Source organism: Crinia signifera, chromosome 8 (genome assembly GCF_055691185.1).
Source record: "Crinia signifera chromosome 8, ASM5569118v1, whole genome shotgun sequence".
NCBI lineage: Eukaryota > Metazoa > Chordata > Amphibia > Anura > Myobatrachidae > Crinia > Crinia signifera.
In genome coordinates, this window is record NC_139224.1 from 139,073,867 (window position 1) to 139,095,464 (window position 21,598).

Consider the following 21,598-nt stretch of genomic DNA (forward strand, 5'->3'; position numbering starts at 1 on the left):
GGTGAAATATAGCACTTGTTTTACTTTCCAGTGTTGCACCTGTGAGATGTAGGTAACACGAGAAACATTTCCATTTATAACAAAGAACTTTCCTTTACCGGCTATCACTAGACGTTCAGGAGCACCTATAACTGCAAAAGTTAAAGATAAGATATCAAAGTTTTGTGCCCTCACGTGCATTTTCTTCATGGTTTTGTTCATGTTTGCCTTTTTGTATATTGAATAGCTAACCTAACATAGTAATTATTCTATAGTATCCTATCTCCAGCATTCCCTGAGCCCGTGGCTGATATTTATCCTACCGGAACTCGCACTGTGCATTATAATTAATTAACGATTGAATCCCCAATGTCTTTCCCCGCTAATTATTGGTCCTACCCTTTTTTAAATATATTAAGTGAATCAGCCATCACAACCTTTCCTAGCAGATAATTCCATTTCCTAACTGCCCTAAAGGTGCCCATACACAGTATATGGGCCATCCAACCCCCCAGCAGATCCGACTTCCGGCTCAAGTCTAATGCACACGGGACCACGCATCGGACCCGAGAGGGCATCAAACACCCCCGATTTGGGCCAGGATCGGGTGAAATCGTCCCAAATCGGACAATTGTATGGGCACATTAACCATTTCTCATTCTCCTGCCAGGGGTGCATTTCAGGCTATGGTATAATGGATCGACGGTATCTAGGTCAATCGGTCTTCACCAAATGGTCAACAGTGACAAGGTCGACACAAGTAGTCAACAAGGAAATGGCCGACACATGAAAAGGTGCACATTAGTTTCTGTATTTTTTTTTGTTTTATTATCAATTTGTAGATTTCAGAACATGGACCACATACAGTATTAGTGTACTGTGCCCTCTTGGATGGCTTGCTTCACATGCCATGCTTTGGGGCACTTTACCATCTATGTGGACACAGATTGGGAGTGGTAAATTTTTAACCAAATTAAAAAAACAACCCATGTCGACCTATTTATGTGTCATCAATTTTTCTGTTGACCTTTTTCTTTTGTCAATCTTGTCAATGCCAACCATATGGGATCCTGGGATTTGGCCTCAAAATAACCAGGATTTCAATTCCAGGATTTCGTTTCTAGACTGCTCATGCATAGTCTAATGCCAGGCAGCGTCTGAGCAATCGCTCAGACGCTGCCTGGCTGTTCCCATCCCGGTGTGCGGCTCTGCAGTGTGACGTGATGTCAGAAGTCACACTGAGCAGGCCGCACCCCTGCACAGCTCGCACAGCCTGCCTGCCTGCCCACTCAGTATGGCGGACTGCTTTCTGGCTGCATTGACTGCCCAGCTCCCCGACCGCACTGTCCGCCAGATCAACCATGAAGGTTGGGGGGGCGTGGGCGTGTTTTTTTAATAAGGGATGCCAATCCGGGATCCCGGGAATGAGCATTTTTTTCAATCGTGAATTCCGGGATTGAAAAAAATTGCCCAGGATTGGCATCCCTTAGAGGGAAATAAAGGTACATTGACCCCTTAGAGGGAAATAAAGGTACTTGTTTCCTAGCACAGCGCACATCGGGTCCCATCGCATACCTTAAGTTAAGGTATGCGATGGGACCCGACCGACGCGATTTCCGGCTTTTTTTCACCTCTCTCTACAATTGTAAAATCGGGTCCATCGCATGCCATTATAATGGCATGCGTTGCGACCGACCCGATTTTACATTGTATGCATTGTACTCAATGTTAAATTCCTATGTAAAATCTGGTCCATTGTATGCCATTATAATGGCATACAATGCGACCAATGCGATGGACCCGATTTTGCATAGGGAACAATGTTAAATGGCCCGCCATACCCGATTTTTGATTGTATACCCACCCTGATGGGTAATTTGTATGTGAAATGTTCCCCCATTGTTAACGCCACCCCACGATGAATGCCAACCCGAAGCGTGGCGAGCGCAGCGAGCCCGCGAAGGGTGGCGGTACGCGTCCTCTGACCTTTTCATACCCCCACTATCCACGTCGGCGTGGAGTTGATTTTATATAGTGTGGCGAGCGCAGCGAGCAACCGAGCCCGAAGCGTGGCGAGCGCTCGTGTAATACCTGTGAAGTAATGCGCGTGCGCTCACCACGCTTCGGGCTGGGTGGCTCGCTGTGCTCACCACACTATAAAAAATCAACTCCACGCCGACGTGGGTAGTGGGGGTATGAAAATTTCGGAGGACGCGTACCTCGTGGGCTCGCTACGCTCGCCACGCTTCGGGTTGGCGTTCATCGCGGGGTGGCGTTAACAATGGGGGGACATTTCACCCATCAGGGTGGGTATACAATGAAAATTGGGGTCTGGGGGGCATCTAACATTGGGTCCAATGTAAAATCGGGTCTCAGGGACCATTTTACATTGGTTCCAATGTAAAAATCAGGTTGATCACGTCGATCGCATCACATGCGATTTGGTAGCATGCGATGCGATCGACCCGATTTTTTCGGGCCCGATGGATACAATTAAAATCGCTGGTGCTGTGCTAGGAAAAAAGTACCGAAATTTATTCAAATCAAATTCTAGCTTTAACTTTTATAGTGCATTCTATGAAATGAAGGCTGCATTCTGATTGGCCGCTATGGGCAGCATCTCCATAAAACAATATCTCCCCCTCCCTTTACTGCTCATAGTAACTAATTAGATTCTACTTATGGGGGGAATACAACTAATTGTTAAAATTGTATTCATTAGGAGGTATTTTTCAATAATATATCTAGAATACAGTACAGATTTGCTACAACACATTAGCCGATCTAATACCAGCTTGTACTGTATTTAAGTGCATATGACTAATGAAAGCTAATGCCTCGCCGGTTGCCATGGGATACATCAGATGTCGGCTTTTTGTGCCATGTTATTCAATTAGCCTTGGTAATAGAATAAAATAAAACCTAGCTCTCTGCATCCTTTCATTCCAGGCAAGGATTTTCCACCTCATTTGCAGATAAAATAATTTAGCATTAATGAACACAATGGGGCCATTTTCAAAAGAGTGATGCAGTGCAGCCTTGCGCAGATCTTTTTTATTGTCCTTGTGGCCGAATTTGCACCCAGCATAATGTGCATCAAAATGCCCATTTTCCAATAAGGCTGTGAAAGCTGATCTCTATTTCCTGTGCACAAAGGTGGAAAGTTACAGCAAAACACTGTGGGGCTGATTCAGAACTGCTCGCTAGGCAGCATACAGGATATTGGCTGCCTAGCGAGCAGGTAAATGCCACCTCACCGAACGCCCCACCCCACCCCAATCGGCCGAGCGAATCCCCGCACTAGCATGCATGCTCACCGTCTATAATTACTTTTCAGATGGCCCCAATCCATCAAACTGGGGGCGCTATCGATATCAGCCGCTTATGCCGAGGATGTGTGGGCAAGCCTGCGTTTGCGGGGGTATGTCCATCGTTTTTGTGGGCACGCCCATAAAATGCTGAGTGGTTCCCTGCCTCCGCCCCCTGCCTGCCCACCTTTGTGCGAACGCCCCGGCGAGTGTGAAACTTTTTGAAGGCCTTCGCTTCAGGGGCTTGCACAGGTGCATATTCGCGCATGCGCAAACTCCCACCATCGTCAGAGGTAGGTAATTCGCACCTGAGCAATCAGGTCTGAATTGTCCCCTGGAGGTCATTTACAGAAGTGTAATATGGCATTAAAGACTAGATTTACAAAAGTTTCAAAAAAGATTCTAACTACAGTTTACTAAAATGTAATAGATACATGTATCTATAATCTGGTTGCTCGGGCAACAGCTCCACTTTATTTTAGAAGCTCTTGTAAATGTACCCCTTAGTAATTCTGCAGTACTGTATATGCCTAATTACACAGCTGCCTTCAGTTTTATCTGTGATACTGACCCAGGTCCCTCCTCTCCCTAGCTGGCAGCCATGGATGGCTCCACCAATAGGAGCTCCAGAATCTGGGGGCTGGACCTGAGTCTTACTATCATGGAATAAAGGATAACTTAGAGAGGCATCCTTGTTGAAATTCATGCAAATGGAAGGTGTTAAACTTCTAAGACGCCACCTCTGCACTTTCACCTGATTTTCTGGGGCAGAAAGCTGAAGTTTTGCCTAGGGTGCCGAAATCCTTGTACCAACCCTACTGGCAGCACATTCGTGAGCACTAGTAATCCCTGGTGCCACATCAGAGGATACTGTGCATGTTCCCGGTGATCTATGCTGCACTGCTACTGCAGTAACAGGACTCTGGAGCATTTAGCATTGGAAAATAGATCCACCAATTACTTGCGTCCACCCCATGGCACTCCATGAACAAAATCTACAGTATGCTTATTTTTCCCTGCACTCCATACAGGTGTATAAGAAAATAGCTAATACTACCGACCATTGCAAATGGACATGTGAGCAGCTGTACAATACAGCGATGTGAAGCCGCAAGATAAATTGCTTCCAAAATGTTAAGTGAGATTTGAGGTGTGATGGGCTTTTCCAAGGCAATGCCTCGTTACTGAGTATACTGCAGACGAGAACTTTCTTTCTCAAGGCAAAATGCCTCATTATTGAGTATAGGTGAGAGAGCTTCCGTCTCAATGCCAAAGAAATTACATTTAGCAAGAGTCAGACTTCACAGGTGAAGAATCTGCTAGGAGAGTCAGGAGCACAGATGGTATGGGAAGAGTTTATTAAGGCCACAGCCGGTGCAGAGATCAATGTGGACAGGTAGGAAAAGTGAAGTACTGTATGAAGCTACACAAGTAATGCAGGCAGCTTGCAATGGCAATACTGAAGTCACAGGAAAGAGTGGCGTATCACTGATATAACAGATATTGGGCAGGACAATCTGACAATACTGATATTGAGGATGCAGTTATTGGATGTCAAGAGAAAGGAGAGTCCAGCAATAGGACGAGGCCAGGAAATCCAGAAATGCACAAGATCAGGGTGAGGTGGAATAATGGGTTTGTGAATAGTCAGTCAATACAGAGACAGGCTCAGCAATGGCAGTGTAAATAGGTTTGAAGGAAAAAGTAATACTCTAGCACAGTGGTCCCTAACCTTTTTTCTCTCCCGTACCCCTTTTTTGGGCTTTTCATTTTTACGAGTAACCCTTCCCATCAATGTGAAATATCCACAGTACTTATGAGTGGAGTAGAAGTGAGCGTTATGTGCATCCTTATATTAAGGAGTAGCGGAGGAGTCGTGTGCGGTCAGGAATCGGGTGCCTCTGTATCTGCCCACTGGCTGCGTACTGTCTCCGGGGCTCCAGTTAACACCTGTAGGATTAATGCTGCCGTGTCAGGGTGGGGCAGATGATCACTGATGTCTGAGAGCAGTGCGGGTAGATACCAATGGAATGCTGGTGTCACGGCTAAAGGGCTGGATGGAGTCGTGTGGTGCACAGGAACCGGAGACGGACCAGGAGGAGTAGGATTGAAACGTGCAGGTTTAATAACGGATTTCATAAATGATAAACTTCACTCAAATACTTCTTTAAGTGACAGTTGGGATAAATTAAATAGAGTCCAGCACAATACTAATAACGGGCAGGGAAATCTGGAAACATATACTTGGTGAGCCAGAGTACATAGATGAGGATCCGGAAAGAGGTTGATTTGATGACAGAAGAAATGGATCCGGATGACTGAAAGATGATGGAATGAATGAGTTGTTTGAAGGAGGACAGCGGAAGCTGTGCAGGGTAATTCTGGGACACAAGCAGGAACAAGCACTAGGTAGGACTTGCAGCATTGGTGTCAGGAGAAAACTTCCTTGTAGCAAGATGCAGGCAGCAAGGCACCAGAGTCAGGAGAGAAAGAGCCAGGATCCGGGAATCAGCTAGGAGTTGTGAATGACTCCAAAGACTCATTGCACTGACACTGAACAGCCTAGGCAGATCCCCTATATCCCCAGGGGGCGGCTGCCATTGGCTGTCAGCACAGGATGAGGAGGGAACCTCCACTCTGGGCCAATCTGCCTTCTGCCCTCAACCAAGATGGCGACGCCGGCCTCCCGGCACTGCTATCTGCAAGGACGCTGCTACCCGACGCTCCCTTGCTGCCATCCCTACCCAGAGCTGCCGCTACCCGCACACCGCAGACCGGGACCTGCACACGCTAGCCGGCGGCGGGCGCGGACGGGTGAGTACTGTACCCGCCGCGCTCCGTTGCGGCTACGTGTGACAGTACCCCCCCTTTTCAGGGTGACCCCAGGGCGCCTATGGACCTTGTGAGGATTTCTCTGGAGAAATTGCTTTACCAGTTTTGGAGCGTGCAAATCAATGGAATCCACCCAAGAGTTCTCTTCGGGACCAAACCCAACCCATTCCACCAGATACTGGGTACGAGAATTGCGGCAACGAGAGTCTATAATGCGTCTTACCTCGAATTCAGCCCCACTTTCGGAGTTAATCTTGGGCGGTTTGGGAATCTTCTTTTGATAAGAGTTCAACCTTAAAGGCTTGAGGAGGGACACATGGAAGGAATTTGAAATCCTTAGGGAAGGAGGAAGTTGAAGTCTATAAGCGACCGGATTAATGACTTGGATGATACGGTATGGCCCAATGAACCGGGGAGCCAGCTTCATAGATGGCAGACGGAGGCGTATATGGCGGGTAGACAGCCATACCCGGTCTCCGACTTTCAATCTGGGCGCTGCCCTTCTTTTCCTGTCTGCCATCCTCTTGTATCGGGCGGAAGATTTAAGAAGAGCGGTGTGGACATCAGACCAGATTTTAGCAAAGCGTTGTAATGAAGTGGTTGCTGCAGGAACTTCGGAAGAGGATAATTCTGAGAAATCCGGAGATCGTGGATGTTTGCCGAATACTGTAAAGAAGGGGGTGGTTCCGGAGGAAGAGTGATAGGAGTTGTTATGCATATATTCTGCCCACGGGAGAAGATCCACCCAGTCATCTTGGGAAGACGAGACAAACAGTCGGATAAAGGCCTCCAAGTCTTGATTCACCCGTTCTGTCTGGCCGTTGGTCTGGGGATGAAAGGCAGTGGAAAACTTGAGTTTGACCTGTACCGCGGCACAGAGAGCTCTCCAGAACTTTGCAACGAACTGTACTCCGCGGTCGGATACAATCTCTTTGGGCAGTCCGTGAAGTTTAAAAATGGTTGAGATAAATAGCTGAGCCAGTACTGGAGCAGAGGGGAGACCTTTTAGTGGGAAAAAATGGACCATTTTAGAGAATCGGTCGACCACTACCCAGATTGCGGTATGACCTTTTGAGGGAGGTAGTTCGCAAATGAAGTCCATTGACAGATGGGTCCATGGTTCTGTGGGAATGGTTAGAGGGCGGAGAGGACCAGCGGGAGTTGTTCTGGGCACCTTATGCTGAGCACATCTTATACAAGAGGCGACGAAGTTGGTTACGTCGTGGCGGATGGTTGGCCACCAATAAGAACGTGACAGGAACATCAAGGTCTTTTGTGCTCCTGCGTGCCCTGCGAAGCGGGAAGAATGTGCCCATGTCAATATTTTCTTACGGAGTTCGGGGGGAACGAATGTTTTACCTGGAGGAGGAGATGGCTGTACGGTTACTTGGGCGAAGACCAGCGGATCGAGGATTGGACTAGGTCAGAGGTCGTCTCAAAGGAGCGGGATAGAGCGTCTGCCTTAGTATTCGTGGTTCCAGGTCGGAATTTAATTTGGAAATCAAAGCGTTCAAAAAACATGGCCCAACGGGCTTGGCGGGCAGTAAGGCACTGAGCCTGTTTAAGAAAGGACAGATTTTTGTGGTCTGAATACACGGTGATCTTATGCCGTGCCCCCTCCAGAAGGTATCGCCACTCCTCTAACGCAGTTTTGACTGCAAGCAACTCCTGTTCCCCGATGGGGTAATTCTTTTCTGCCGGAAGGAATTTTTTGGAGAGGAAAGCACAAGGGTGTAATTCTTGATCTTCACCTTTTTGTGACAAGATGGCCCCGATCCCTTCCGAGGATGCGTCCACCTCGAGAATGAAGGGCCTGTCGAGGTCTGGTTGGAGAAGGATTGGTGCCGTCACGAATGCTCTCTTTAACTGCTGGAAGGCAGAGGATGCTTCTGGCGACCATCGGCTTGGATCAGCTCCTTTGCAAGTAAGAGCAGTGAGGGGAGCAGCGATAGTAGAGAAGTTCCGGATAAATCGCCGGTAATAGTTTGAGAAACCTAGGAATCTCTGAATTCCTTTGAGTTTTGTGGGGGCTGCCCAGTCTTGGATGGCTCTCACCTTCTCTGGGTCCATTTCTATCCCAGTGGCGGAGAGAATGTGACCCAAGAATGGAATGGACGTGACCTCAAAAACGCACTTCTCCAACTTGCAGAACAGTTGATTTTGGCGAAGACGTCGTAGGACTTCGGACACTGTCTGTCTGTGAAGTTGAAGATTTGGAGAGAAGATGAGTATATCGTCTAGATAGACTACGATGGAATGGTACAGCAAGTCCCGAAAGATATCATTTACAAACTGTTGGAAGACGGCGGGGGCGTTACAAAGGCCGAAGGGCATCACCAGGTATTCATAGTGGCCGTCGCGCGTGTTAAAAGCCGTCTTCCACTCGTCACCTGGACGGATCCGGATCAAATTGTAGGCCCCTCGCAGGTCCAATTTAGTAAAGATGGCTGCCCCTCTGATCTTGTCGAATAGTTCTGCGATAAGGGGTAAGGGATAGCGGTTTTTAATGGTGATGTCGTTCAGGCCCCTATAATCGATACATGGCCGAAGACCGCCATCCTTCTTTTTCACAAAGAAAAACCCGGCCCCGGCCGGAGAAGTAGATGGTCGAATGAAACCTTTGTTTAAGTTCTCTTGAATGTACGAGGACATGGCCTCAGTCTCGGGTAGCGACAGGGGATAGATGCGGCCACGAGGAGGGAATTTCCCGGCCACCAGTTCTATCGGGCAGTCCCAAGGACGGTGAGGAGGCAGGGTGTCGGCACCTCCTTTACTGAAGACATCTGTAAATGAACGATAAGGTGCGGGTATAGACAAGGGTGGAGCTGAAGAGGATGAAGGACAGTTACCCTCACGTTGTGGATGGGTCTGATAGACCGGAAGCATCTGAGGAATGCAAGTAGACTGGCAATCTGTTCCCCAGGCCTTGACCTCCATATTGGTCCAATCGATGTGTGGGTTATGTTTGGAGAGCCAGGGAAGACCCAGGACCATTTGATGTGAGGACTGTGGAAGAATGAAGAATTCGAGGGTCTCTTGATGTAGAGCTCCTATGAGCAGTGTCACCGGGGTGGTCTGATGGGTGATTTGTCCACTACGAATTCGACTCCCATCCACTGCAGTGAGGACCAGCGAGTGATCCAGGGGTTGCACAGGCAGGGCATGTTGGGTGACAAAAGAAGAAGAAAGGAAGTTTCCCGCTGCTCCAGAGTCCAATAGGGCCTGAACTCTTTTTCTCCCTTGGGGACACACAAGGGTAACCGGAATGGTGGAATCAGAAGAAGAGGGAGATGGAAGCAAGACTCCTAATCGGACCTCCCTCGTGGAGATTAGGAGCGGTCGTTTCCCGGCCGCAGCGGGCAGGAAGCCAATAAGTGAGCTGAGGAGCCACAGTACATGCACAGATTCTCTCGCCGTCTTCGGGACTTCTCTTCGAGAGAGAGACGGGAGCGGTTGATTTGCATGGGCTCATCTGTTGACACCGCAGGAGGCGGGGTTGGTTTGGAGGCTGGTGCGACATTGGAAGGGAATCGAGGGCGAAGGCGATCAGAGCGATTCCTCTCAAGTTGGCGTTCTTGGAGTCGCAGATCGACTTTGTTACATAATGAAATGAGTTCAGCCAGGGTGGAAGGAGAATCGCGAGTTGCTAACTCGTCCTTGATGCGCCCGGCTAGGCCGTTCCAGAAGGCAGAAACGAGAGCCTCTTCGTTCCATCTGAGTTCGGAAGCCAGGGTTTGAAATTGTACGACATATTGTCCCACTGGGCGACTGCCCTGACGAATCCTTAGGATCTCCGTGGCTGCGGAGGACACTCTGCCAGGCTCGTCGAAGATGCGACGGAAGGAGGCCACAAATTCTTCATAGTTATTGAGGATGGGATCCGCACGCTCCCAAAGGGGGGACACCCACTCCAGGGCTGGACCCGCCAGTAGGGACACGATGTAAGCCACCCGAGTCTTGGGAGAGGGGAAATTGGAAGGCTGGAGGGTAAAATGGACGTCACATTGATTCAGGAATCCTCGACACCCCCTCGGGGACCCGTCATATTTACTGGGGTTTGACAGGTGTAGATGGTGAGGAGCAGCTGGCCCAGGGGGAGCAGCAGAGGCCGAAGCTCCGGAGGTTGGTGCTGCTGAAACTGAGGGAGCCGCCTGAGGTGATGACAAGGTCTGGAGAAATTGAGCCACTTGACGCTGGGTAGCCTCTACTTGTTCCAAGCGAGCCATGATGCCTTGAAGAACATCCGTCATGGAGGCCTGTGCTTCACCCGATTCCATCGGGTCAGTGCAAACTGTCACGGCTAAAGGGCTGGATGGAGTCGTGTGGTGCACAGGAACCGGAGACGGACCAGGAGGAGTAGGATTGAAACGTGCAGGTTTAGTAACGGATTTCATAAATGATAAACTTCACTCAAATACTTCTTTAAGTGACAGTTGGGATAAATTAAATAGAGTCCAGCACAATACTAATAACGGGCAGGGAAATCTGGAAACATATACTTGGTGAGCCAGAGTACATAGATGAGGATCCGGAAAGAGGTTGATTTGATGACAGAAGAAATGGATCCGGATGACTGAAAGATGATGGAATGAATGAGTTGTTTGAAGGAGGACAGCGGAAGCTGTGCAGGGTAATTCTGGGACACAAGCAGGAACAAGCACTAGGTAGGACTTGCAGCATTGGTGTCAGGAGAAAACTTCCTTGTAGCAAGATGCAGGCAGCAAGGCACCAGAGTCAGGAGAGAAAGAGCCAGGATCCGGGAATCAGCTAGGAGTTGTGAATGACTCCAAAGACTCATTGCACTGACACTGAACAGCCTAGGCAGATCCCCTATATCGCCAGGGGGCGGCTGCCATTGGCTGTCAGCACAGGATGAGGAGGGAACCTCCACTCTGGGCCAATCTGCCTTCTGCCCTCAACCAAGATGGCGACGCCGGCCTCCCGGCACTGCTATCTGCAAGGACGCTGCTACCCGACGCTCCCTTGCTGCCATCCCTACCCAGAGCTGCCGCTACCCGCACACCGCAGACCGGGACCTGCACACGCTAGCCGGCGGTGGGCGCGGACGGGTGAGTACTGTACCCGCCGCGCTCCGTTGCGGCTACGTGTGACAGTTGGTTAGGCAAAAGCACGAGAAGATGCTGATGATGCTGCCGATGGAACTGGAAGTGACGCAACTTGGTTAATCTCCACAGCAATGGAAGACTTTTTCAGCCATCCGAAGACGTCTTCCTCCATTATCAATATTATTTTCACGTATCCCCAACCAGTCTGCAGCGTACCCCCAGGGGTATGAGTACCCCAGGTTGGGAACAACTGATCTAGCAGCTGGATGGAGAGTGAAAAGCACAGATTGAGCAGGGAAAAAGTGACAGATGAAGGAAAGCACACTGAGCGTGCTCCATCAAAGCAGACACCTGAGCTCAGGCTCCTGACGGCTGTTCTTGACTTATTGAGCAATGTACTGTAGTATATAATCAGTCACATGTATTATGGTGACAAATGTCATAGAGACAGCACGTGTGTTCCCTCACGCTCATTATTACTTTAGGACATAAATGAGGCAATAACTAGGAAGGAGAATTGAAAAGTTCAAATGAATAAAGCGATAGGCTACACATTTACTTAGTTGACTAAATAAGACATGGGTCCGGCAAGTTCAACTTGTCATTTTAATTGAGATAGTCTAGACATGAAAAACAAGAACAGTTGCCAGTTTCCCCACGTGAGGAGGGGCCAATGCATGCCTGGGAGTTAATGATTCCACTGTGTCCCCTCCCCCCCCCCCCCTGCTAATTATAGTTATATATATTATTATTATTGCAAAATCCAATCCATTTTTAAATTTTTAAGTTAGTGAATAACAGAGGGTTGCCCCTACCCTCCCGGAATGGCCCTGGAAATTGGGAGGGTGCGAACGACCACGTCGAACAGAGTGTTTGCCGGGCACATGCACCCAAGACTGTGGGCGGGGGGCAGGCTGGGGGATTCGCCAATGGGAACTCCCAGCATTTCATTTTTATTTAATAGCTGAAAAATGTATAAAAAATTTACATGCAGAAAAAAACAGATCAGAAATAAATTTCAGATAACAACAGAAGACACATAAATTAGCATGATGTACAGTACATAAAATATACACCGTATAAAGTATTTATCTAAATAAGTAGTTTTTTTTTCTTTTTAGTTGCGTGCACAGAGAAGAGAAAAAAAAAGGACAGATTAAAGAGTGCAGAGAGAGAAGTGTGGTGTGGCAAACATGTAGTAGAAAGGAAAGAACAGTGATAGTGACCAACTGGATCTTCCCAAAGCTCTATCTACTGTACGTCATCCAGAACCATGCCTCAATGAAATGATGGAGGTATCTGAATATGGGTGTGGTATAGCACACCGACAGTCGGGATCCCAACAGTCATTAGCCCGATGCCGGGATCCCGACTGCCCGGACTCAGACAGCGTGGGGAGTGCAACGAGGGACCCCCAGTGTTGGAGTTTAAACAGTCGGGATTCCGACATCGGTGTAAAGACTGTTGGAGTCCCAACTGTCTGTCAGCCATCCGGCACCCTCTGAAAATATGATGTCCATGGATCCCAAGTTTTTAGAAAACTTTTGAGTTGTGCAAGAAACTTTTGAGATAATCTCATTCATTTTAGGGATCTTAGATGTCTTCCAAGCAGCAGCAATTGCACATGTAGCTGCAGAAATAACATACCTAATAAGTTTGTGTTGGTGATGGTTGGCATCTGGGACACACAATGGCAAAAGATAGTATTTCAGGTAGAAAATTTGTCAAATTGTGGAGGAATGATCCAAGTGCTGTCCAAAAAGAGTCAAGTTTTGGACACGTCCACCAAACGTTTAAGAAAGTTCCAGGATTATTGACACATCTCCAGCACAAACTTGATACGTCAGGCATGTATATGTTTATTAATGCATTGTAGACTTTTTAAACAACAGAGCAAGACAGACACCGTGTGCTGACACTTACCTGTCCCGCAGTAGTGTGTACTGAGGCTGACGTAGGCAGTGTTTACTCAGGTTAATCAGACGACGAATTTGCCGCTGAGACTTGGATAATAGCTGCTTGAAGCCCACTAATAGCTGCTCATAGCGTTGGCTGAGGTGGAGGTCTGCGTTCCAGAGTCTGGAAATAGTTGTGACATTAAGGAAACGATCTGTGGGCAAATTCTTCAGAAATGACCGAAATTCTGCTGTAATGAGATTAGTAACAGTCATTTACATAGTGCACACATATACCACAGAAACAATATTCAAAACTGTCCTACAGTTATTTGTTTGGCGCACACATATTCTGCAGCGCTGTACTACACTGACACTAGTTAATTTGTATCAGGGCCGTGCAGTCAGGGGAGGCAGAGAGGGCAGTGCTTCCCCTGTCATTTTGTTTAAAATAATATAAATAATGTTTTTTTTTTTTATTTTAGAAATTTGTGACATTTTAAATTGTTTGGGAGGCACCGATGAGTGTGCCTCCCTCGAACAAGTGTTAGGGGACGAAGCAGGTGGTGGGGGGGAGGGGGCTAAGCCATGGGCTAAAAAAGCCCATTAAAAATCATGGCAAAAGCAGCACTTCTGGAAGTGCTTCATTGACAGGGGTTGCTGTGATTGGACAGCAGATCCAGCGGCTGTCCAATCACAGCAGCCCCTGTCAATTAAGCTTCTGGAATTACCGCTCCCCATCCCTGTGTACTGGCTCCCTGCCACTTGTGCCATGTCTCTCCCCTGGTATGCCTATTGAGTATTATTACAGCGTGCAGGGGTGTGGGCAGTCCGCAGTGGCCACCACGGGGGGGGTTCGGGTGATGGCGGCCGGTGGGGGGTATTATGTGCTATGAGAAGGCTGTGACGGTGCCTCCCTGTACACAGCCGCCACCGCACATCACTGTTTTGCATCAGAAGCCAATTAACTTACCAGTAAAGTTTTGGTGTGTTAAAGGAAACAAAAGTATCCAGAGAAAATCGAAGCAATCAAGGGGAGGATATACAAGCTCCACACATCTATCTATAAACCATCTATGAAATGGAACATATACTGGCATTGGGGAATGCTGCATAATGGGGCACCTATGGAGACTGCGGTATAATGAAGGTGGGGTATAGAGTATATTGTTTACTAGAAATTAGGTATATAGTGGTACGGAAGTGCCTACTGGCACTGACTACTTTTTCTATGCTGTCACAGAAGTTCACACTGGTGTATACTAGAACAGAGGTGCATTTTGGCGCAGATGACACTGAGGTATTGTACTTGGTACTGAGGTAAATAGTGGCTGGTGGCTTACTCTGTATAAAGCAATGGGGTTATAAAATTTGGTGGTGTGATATAAGCATCAAGTGATGTGGCATGAATATTTGCTAAATGCTAGCACAATACACAAACAGTGTTCTATAGGGTCTTCTATGTGTGACCCTTGTGCTTCCAGAAATAACACACACAGATCCATTATTTTTAATAATACCATGGAAATCTTTCTTGTAAACAGAAAACCCGAAGGGCTGTCTTGGTAAATTGTCCCCCTATGCCTGTTTAAATATGCTTTCCTCTGGAAACAGACAGGTCACCTTCACCATCACTTTCGGAAAGATGGGAGAATATGCTAAGCGATGGTTTAAGCCACTTCCAACATTTTATTGATAATGTCCCAAACAGCATCTACACGTCTATTAGTCTAAGGCCCCTGTCGAACTGTAAGTGGCAGCTGTCTCCACAGCATCCCTATAATTTCAGTCACATCAGCAAGCTATGGTAACCATGGCAACAGCATCCACAATATTAACAGGACAGATGCTGCATGCAGAACCTGTCAGATGCTCTGGGCCCTTTCGCTGAGTAACAAGGAGCACTGTAGGAGACAAAGTTCCCCTTGAGAACTCCGCAGACAAAATGCAAACACTATTTAATAAGGAAATTAATGTGAATCAAAAAGTATAGTCCCCTGTTCAAATGATGCATCTAATAGGCAGGACTGATATGTAATCTTCCAAAAGATAACTTGTCTGAGACAGGTAGTGACTATTTGTTTGCACTTTGGGGTAGATTTATTACGCTCGGTGAAGTGATGAACTGGTTTTTATCAATGGCCAATCAGCTCTTACCTGTTATTTTTCAAACCAAGCCTGTAACTTCACAGTTAGGAGCTGATTAGCTGGTGATAAAGACCAGACACTTTATCACTTCACCGAGCTTCATAAATCTGCCCCTTTATCGCAAACCAATTTTCATACAGTACATTTGAAATAGTTTCCATGCCATTTTCAAGGTATTTTTGTCAATGCTGACCCATGTTGCTCCTGTTTTGCTTGGCACACTTTAACATTCCCAATTGTACTCCATGTGGATGATTATCATGTCAATATTTTGCATGTTGACCTTTTGCCAATATCGACCTAGTGCATGTTGACCATTGGCTGTGTCGACCTATTGCATGCCGACCTTTTGGTGTCGACCTATCGACAGTCTACCTAGACACTGTAGACCAGCGGTTCTCAAACTGTATGTCCTGACCCCAAAGTGGGTCCCGACTCCATGTTGCTGACCATCAGGCTGATGACTTTTCTAATCTCAGTCAGTGATTCAAGGAGTCTGATACATCTTTTGAATTGTTTGTTATTTTAGACTCCTCCCATTATTCTGTGTCTACATAATGCTGCCATGTGTGTGCTGTCTGCTGACCACACATGTGATGTGAGGGCCTTCTGCAGTAACTTGCTGGGGTCCTGTCATTATTTTTATTGTCTGATGGGGTCCCAGAGCAAAATAGTTTGAGGACCCCTGCTGTAGACCTTTCAACCGCTTCCAAACTGCTTCCCAACATTTTCTACATGCCTTCCCTTCCTGCCTTCATTGGCTTTTCTGACAAAATGTTGGATCAATGGGAACAGTAATTATTTAATTTACATTTCCTGGGATAGGACCAGGGGTTTATAGTGAGGGGGAAAGGGGTGGAACTGAGTTCCACCACCTCTAATGGTGAGGTGGAACATTTTATCCTCCACATTGGCCCAGCAAAGTAATTTGCACAGAAAAGCATTCTAGTTGCAGCTGGATGCCAAAAACCCTACCACTGTCCCTGTATCTGCCTAATGGGGGTAGGATAAGGGGAGGGAGGGGGGGGGGTAAATAGGTGGCATAAAGAAATTAGTTCCCCCACCTGGATAAGACACAAAGCTGTTCTCTGGATAAATATACTGTAATCCATTACAGAGAGCATGGCAGACCCCTCTATGCAGCTGCTTATGGGTACCTCTTGTTCAGCCCATTCCTCTTAGGCTACAGGGAGGCTGCAGCAGTGGTGGTAATATATCACAGGGTCCGAGACCAAGTCCTGCGATTCGCAGGTCGCTAGGGGGTGGGGCATAATGCAGGGGTACTCTTTACCTAGCACGGCGCCCATCGTGGTCATCGAGGGCATTGAATGCACTAAAAAATCGGGTGCGACGCGACCGACGCGATACCCGCGATTTCCAATAGGGAACAATGTTAAATTTCTCAATTGACCCGATTTTACTGTTCAATGCCTCAATTGACACGATTTTTCCATAGGAAACAATGTTAAATGGCCCACAGAGGCCAAATACCCACCCTGAAGTGTGAAATGGCCCCCACAATTGTTAACGCCACCCCACGATCAACGTGAACCCGAAGCGTGGCGAGCGCAGCGAGCCTGCGAGGGGCGGCGGTACGCGTCCTACGACCTTTTCATAACCCCACTATCCACGTCGGCGTGGAGTTGAGAATAGAATAGTGTGGTGAGCGCAGCGAGCCACCAAGCCCGAAGCGTGGCGAGCGCAGCAAGCCCCGCGAGGGGACGCGGATACCTGTGAAGCCCGCGAAGGGACGCGTTTACCTGTGAAGGTATCCACTGCGCTCGCCACGCTTCGGGCTCGGTGGCTCACTACGCTCGCCACACTATTCTATTCTCAACTCCACGCCGACGTGGATAGTGGGGGTATGAAAATGTCGTAGGACGCGTACCGCCGCCCCTCGCGGGCTCGCTGCGCTCGCCACGCTTCGGGTTGACGTTGATCGTGGGGTGGCGTTACCAATTGTGGGGGCCATTTCACACTTCAGGGTGGCTATTTGGCCTCTGTGGCCCATTTAACATTGTTTCCTATGGAAAAATCGTGTCAATTGAGGCATTGAACAGTAAAATCGGGTCAATTGAGAAATTTAACATTGTTCCCTATGTGAAATCGCGGGTATCGCGTCGGTCGCGTCGCACCCGATTTTTAGTGCATTCAATGGCCGCGATGCCCGTGATTTTTTTACCTGCGATGCCCACGATCAAAATCGTGGGCGCCGTGCTAGGTAAAGAGTACCAATGCAGGTAGTGCCCGCCTCCATGATCAGAGTCCTCTTCTGCTCCTGGAGTCAGGTAATATCATCTCCTTCCCTTTTCCTTCTCTATCTAGCATCCCCTCGCTCCCGGCATTAGGCCTAGCCCCTCTTGTGCTGATGGGGGTGTGGCCTAATGCAAGTAGTGCCCACCTCCATCAGAGTCCTCCTCTTCTGCTCCTGGAGTCAGGTAATGCCATGTCTCTCCCCCTCCCTCTCTCCCTTCTTCTCTACATGACATAATGTGTACCTGGAGCACTATGTAATGAGGCAGTGTGTAACAGGGCTCATCTACCTAATGCAGTGATTAATGGGACTCTGCCTGGTGCAATGTGTAACGGGGCTCTACCTGGTGCAGTATATAACAGTGCTCTGCCTGGTGCAATGTGTAATGGGGTCTCTGTCTGGAGCAATATAAATATGTGTAACGGGCTCTGCCTGACGCAATATGTGTGATGGGGACGCTGCCTGGCTCATTGTGTAACGGGGGCTCTGCCTGGTGTAATGTGTATGACATGGGGATCTGGTTTAATATGTACCTGGTGCAATGTGTGATGTGGGCTTTGTGCTGGCACAATATGTGTGACGGGCTCTGCCTGGCGCAGTGTGTAAGAGAGGCTCTACCTGGCGCATTGTGTAATGGGGCTTCTGCCTGGTGCATTATTAATATGTGTAATAGGGGCTTTGCCTGGCACAATATGTGTGATGAGGACACTGCTGGCACATTGTGTGACTGGGACTGCCTGGCACAATATGTGTGACGGGTTGTTCTGCCTGGTGCAATATGTGTGACGGTTTGCTCTCTCTGGTGTAAGGCCAAGAGTGAGATAAGGGCAAGAGCTAGAAGGAGGTAGTAAAGTACAGAATTGAGAGGTGAAAGGTGGGAGCGAGGGGCTCAATGCAGTCAGGTTGCTGGGAAACGTATATGACATAGCATATGCCCTTTCTTTTGACTGCCTGAGAAAGTGGGTAATTGCTGTGTGTGTGTGTTTTGGGGGGCAGTAGTTTTGCCTAGTGTGCCAAGAAATTTTGCACCGGCCCTGCCCATAACCCACTGCAACAATAAAACATAATAAACATGTGTCTATTGATATTAAGACAAAGCACAAAAGGATTCCAAAAGAGGTTATACAGTGATCAAGTAAACACTGCAGGTGTACAATGCAAAAATGATATCTGAAGGTGGACCAGTTCCTTTTAATTCCTTCCCTGCATACATCAAGGCTGGATAGAAGGTTATACAGAGTAAATCAAATAAAAAAACAGGAAAAAGTTTGAATACTGTAAACCTTCTATGAGATGAGGGGTATCATGTATGCACTGTATGCATGTATATCACTTGCCCATAATGTAATAATAATAATAATAATAATAATAATAATAATAATAATAATAATAATAATAATTACAGTACATATCTAATCAAAAAACACACTTACAGTAGATGTAGATTTGACAAAGAACTTAATATCTAATTGATTAAATGGCTTTAAAAAAACTATGGCAGCAAAGAAAGGAGGTCCAGAATCTGTAACGCCCAAGGATGCATTGCAGGCGGATAAGGCCCTGAGTGCAAACACAACCATAAAACTGTTATACGCAACAAAAGGTATCCATTCACCATCTACCTTGGCTACATACCCATTCGGGTGATGATACTGTGCCCATTAAGGTGGTACCGCCAACTACTAGTGAAGGAAGAGAGCGCACCTCAACTAAACATTTGCACTCGGACCAGTAACCTGCCATTCTTTTCCACCACATAACAACCAATACTCAATTTACCAACATCAAAACCACAGGGGTGGTAGGTTGGGAAGGCCAGAAACTGGGGGGTTTATTCTAGTTCATTCTTTCTGACAAAATCCTTCTTAGATGGACAAAACCATGTGCACTGCAGGGGGGCAGATGTAACATGTGCAGAGAGAATTAGATTTGTGTGAGTTATTTTGTTAAACTCCACACAGACATAGGCATTCATCCACACTCACCCCACTTATCTAAGAAATAAAGACGCGTACAACTGAATGGGCTTAAAGGGGACGGCTTATTTATTTTGAGCAGGGGCGGCCTATTTGAATCTAACTAAAATTTATGTCCCTGCTCTAACTAAGGTGGCGGGCAAAGAACGGCATGCAAAATAAACAACATTGCTGGAAAATAACAAAGTAATAAAAATAACAAACTCCGGATCTAAGGGCCAATTGCCCTTAATTGCCAAGGACCGGCCACCTGCCAGCGTCCAAGACAACGGCTCAATTATGAAGCGGACTTTTCAAAAGGGGCCAATTGCCCTTAAGGCCAGGGGGTTGACCTTCTGCTTCTGCCCCTGACCTCGCAAATAGCACTAAGGCAGAGCTCACCACTCTGCCCGAGTCATCAAAAAATTGGGCCACCTGCCCTAACTACAAATGTCCGCCAGAATTTACGCTATCCGAAGTAGATGATCGTTAAGGTCCAGATGTGGGCCCACCTGGGTCGGTGATGCCCAGATCCCGACATCAACCAGCATCTAAGTGTAAATACAGCTCTAATTTAATTACCGTTCTTTCCGCCATATCAGTTCAGCTTGAACTGACCCGCCACCAACCTAATTTCGAATACTGCCTCAGCTAAACCTCTAAACTTCTCAATGCGTCTATTAAATTCTGGAAAAACAAGTCCATCCCGACTAAAGAGAGATGCACCCCATCCGGCCTGTACAGGGTCTCGTTTCTAAAGGATATGGCCTCGTGCCTGACGACCACTCCGCCCTCCGTTGCTATAGCCCTGCCGACTACGGAATTGATCCGCCTACGTACCAAATCGATGGCGCCCGGATTGAGTGCATCTCTCCAAACCCTCCTAGGTATAATCTCTGACCAGAAGAAACGGCAAAATCTCCATTCTCTGATCAGATCCAGCAATAAATTCCGAATCTCAAATCGAATATTGAGACCGGAATTATGCGTGAGGTCGTTGCCCCCCAAGTGGATGATGACAAACATTGGGTAACCAAACGCCCTAACTGACTCATCCAAGAGACCCCTCAACGCGGACCACCTCATACCTCTACGCCCCAGCCAACGGATAAATCGCGTCTCAGGGAAACGTTCCGTATCCGTGGTGACCTGGGACAAGGACAACCAATAAATAAATGAATGTCCCACCATCCAAATCATATTGGTGTCCAAGCGTTGACCTGTAAGTTGAAATGATATATACCGTTAGAAAATTTGAAATAATGGCAAACATCTGGCAACATTTTAACGGGGGGCCCGGGAGATTCCCTTAAAGGTGATTTTGCAGTTCTATATTAAATTGTTGATAACTACTAGGAATGTGATTTAGGTGATCTATTTAAGACTAATTTGATTATTGACCCACTTGAATTATGTATAATCCCTACCCGTTGTACCCTATTCTACGGGTTGGGGGGGGGGGGGGGGGGTGGGTCACCCGATTTGACTTGAGGCAAAAAACACAAATCTTCCACCAGTTGGCTAGAGCCTAATTTAAGACTGGTGATAACACAAAAAATTCCTCAAGGCCCCTCAAACACTAAAGCGTGTTTGGGCGAGCGGCTACTCCTCAAATGGGCTCACTGGATTATGTCGGCCTGATGTATCGCTTAAATGCACCAGACCGCCATCTTCCGAGTGCTCGTATGTCGACCTGAGACCAACCCGCCGCAGCGGCTGCCGAAGCGGCGCCGATACGAAAAGAGTGTGTCCCAAAGTCGGCTGGAGAAAGACCCTGATGCAATATACAGCGCCTGAAAACCGACCTGAACTGGAAGTTAGTAAGTGGGGACCCGTCGATGTGCATCAGCCAGGCCCCGGGCAATTGAGGCCGCAACTCCACGTAAGCCAGAGCCGCCGCCACCGGACAAATCCGGCGGTCGCTACTCCGACCCAAATGGACCCACTGCCCCCTGCCCGCTACGTCGGTCTTTGAGCGCTGAATCTTGCACCATAAACCGTCGTGGTGCACGTCGACGTGGCCGAACAGCATAGGCGAGGGAGATGCCCTGGTTGCGGACACCAACTCGCCTACTCTGAACGCCCCATGGAACGCCATGGCAAAGGCCAACCTGAAAAGTCGAACCTCGTAATCGTTTGAGCAAATCACTCTTAGGGACCT

At 47.8% G+C, this 21,598-nt stretch overlaps 1 protein-coding gene across 2 annotated transcripts in view; it reads right to left on the reverse strand.

The window, feature by feature from the left end:
* Positions 1-21,598, reverse strand: part of BRINP2 (BMP/retinoic acid inducible neural specific 2) — a 258,789-nt gene that overhangs the window by 12,660 nt on the left and 224,531 nt on the right. For both annotated transcript variants that reach the window (XM_083157259.1, XM_083157260.1), the window contains exon 7: positions 13,109-13,331. In XM_083157259.1, the coding sequence (XP_083013385.1) occupies positions 13,109-13,331 (223 nt within the window). The remainder of the gene's footprint in view (positions 1-13,108; positions 13,332-21,598) is intronic.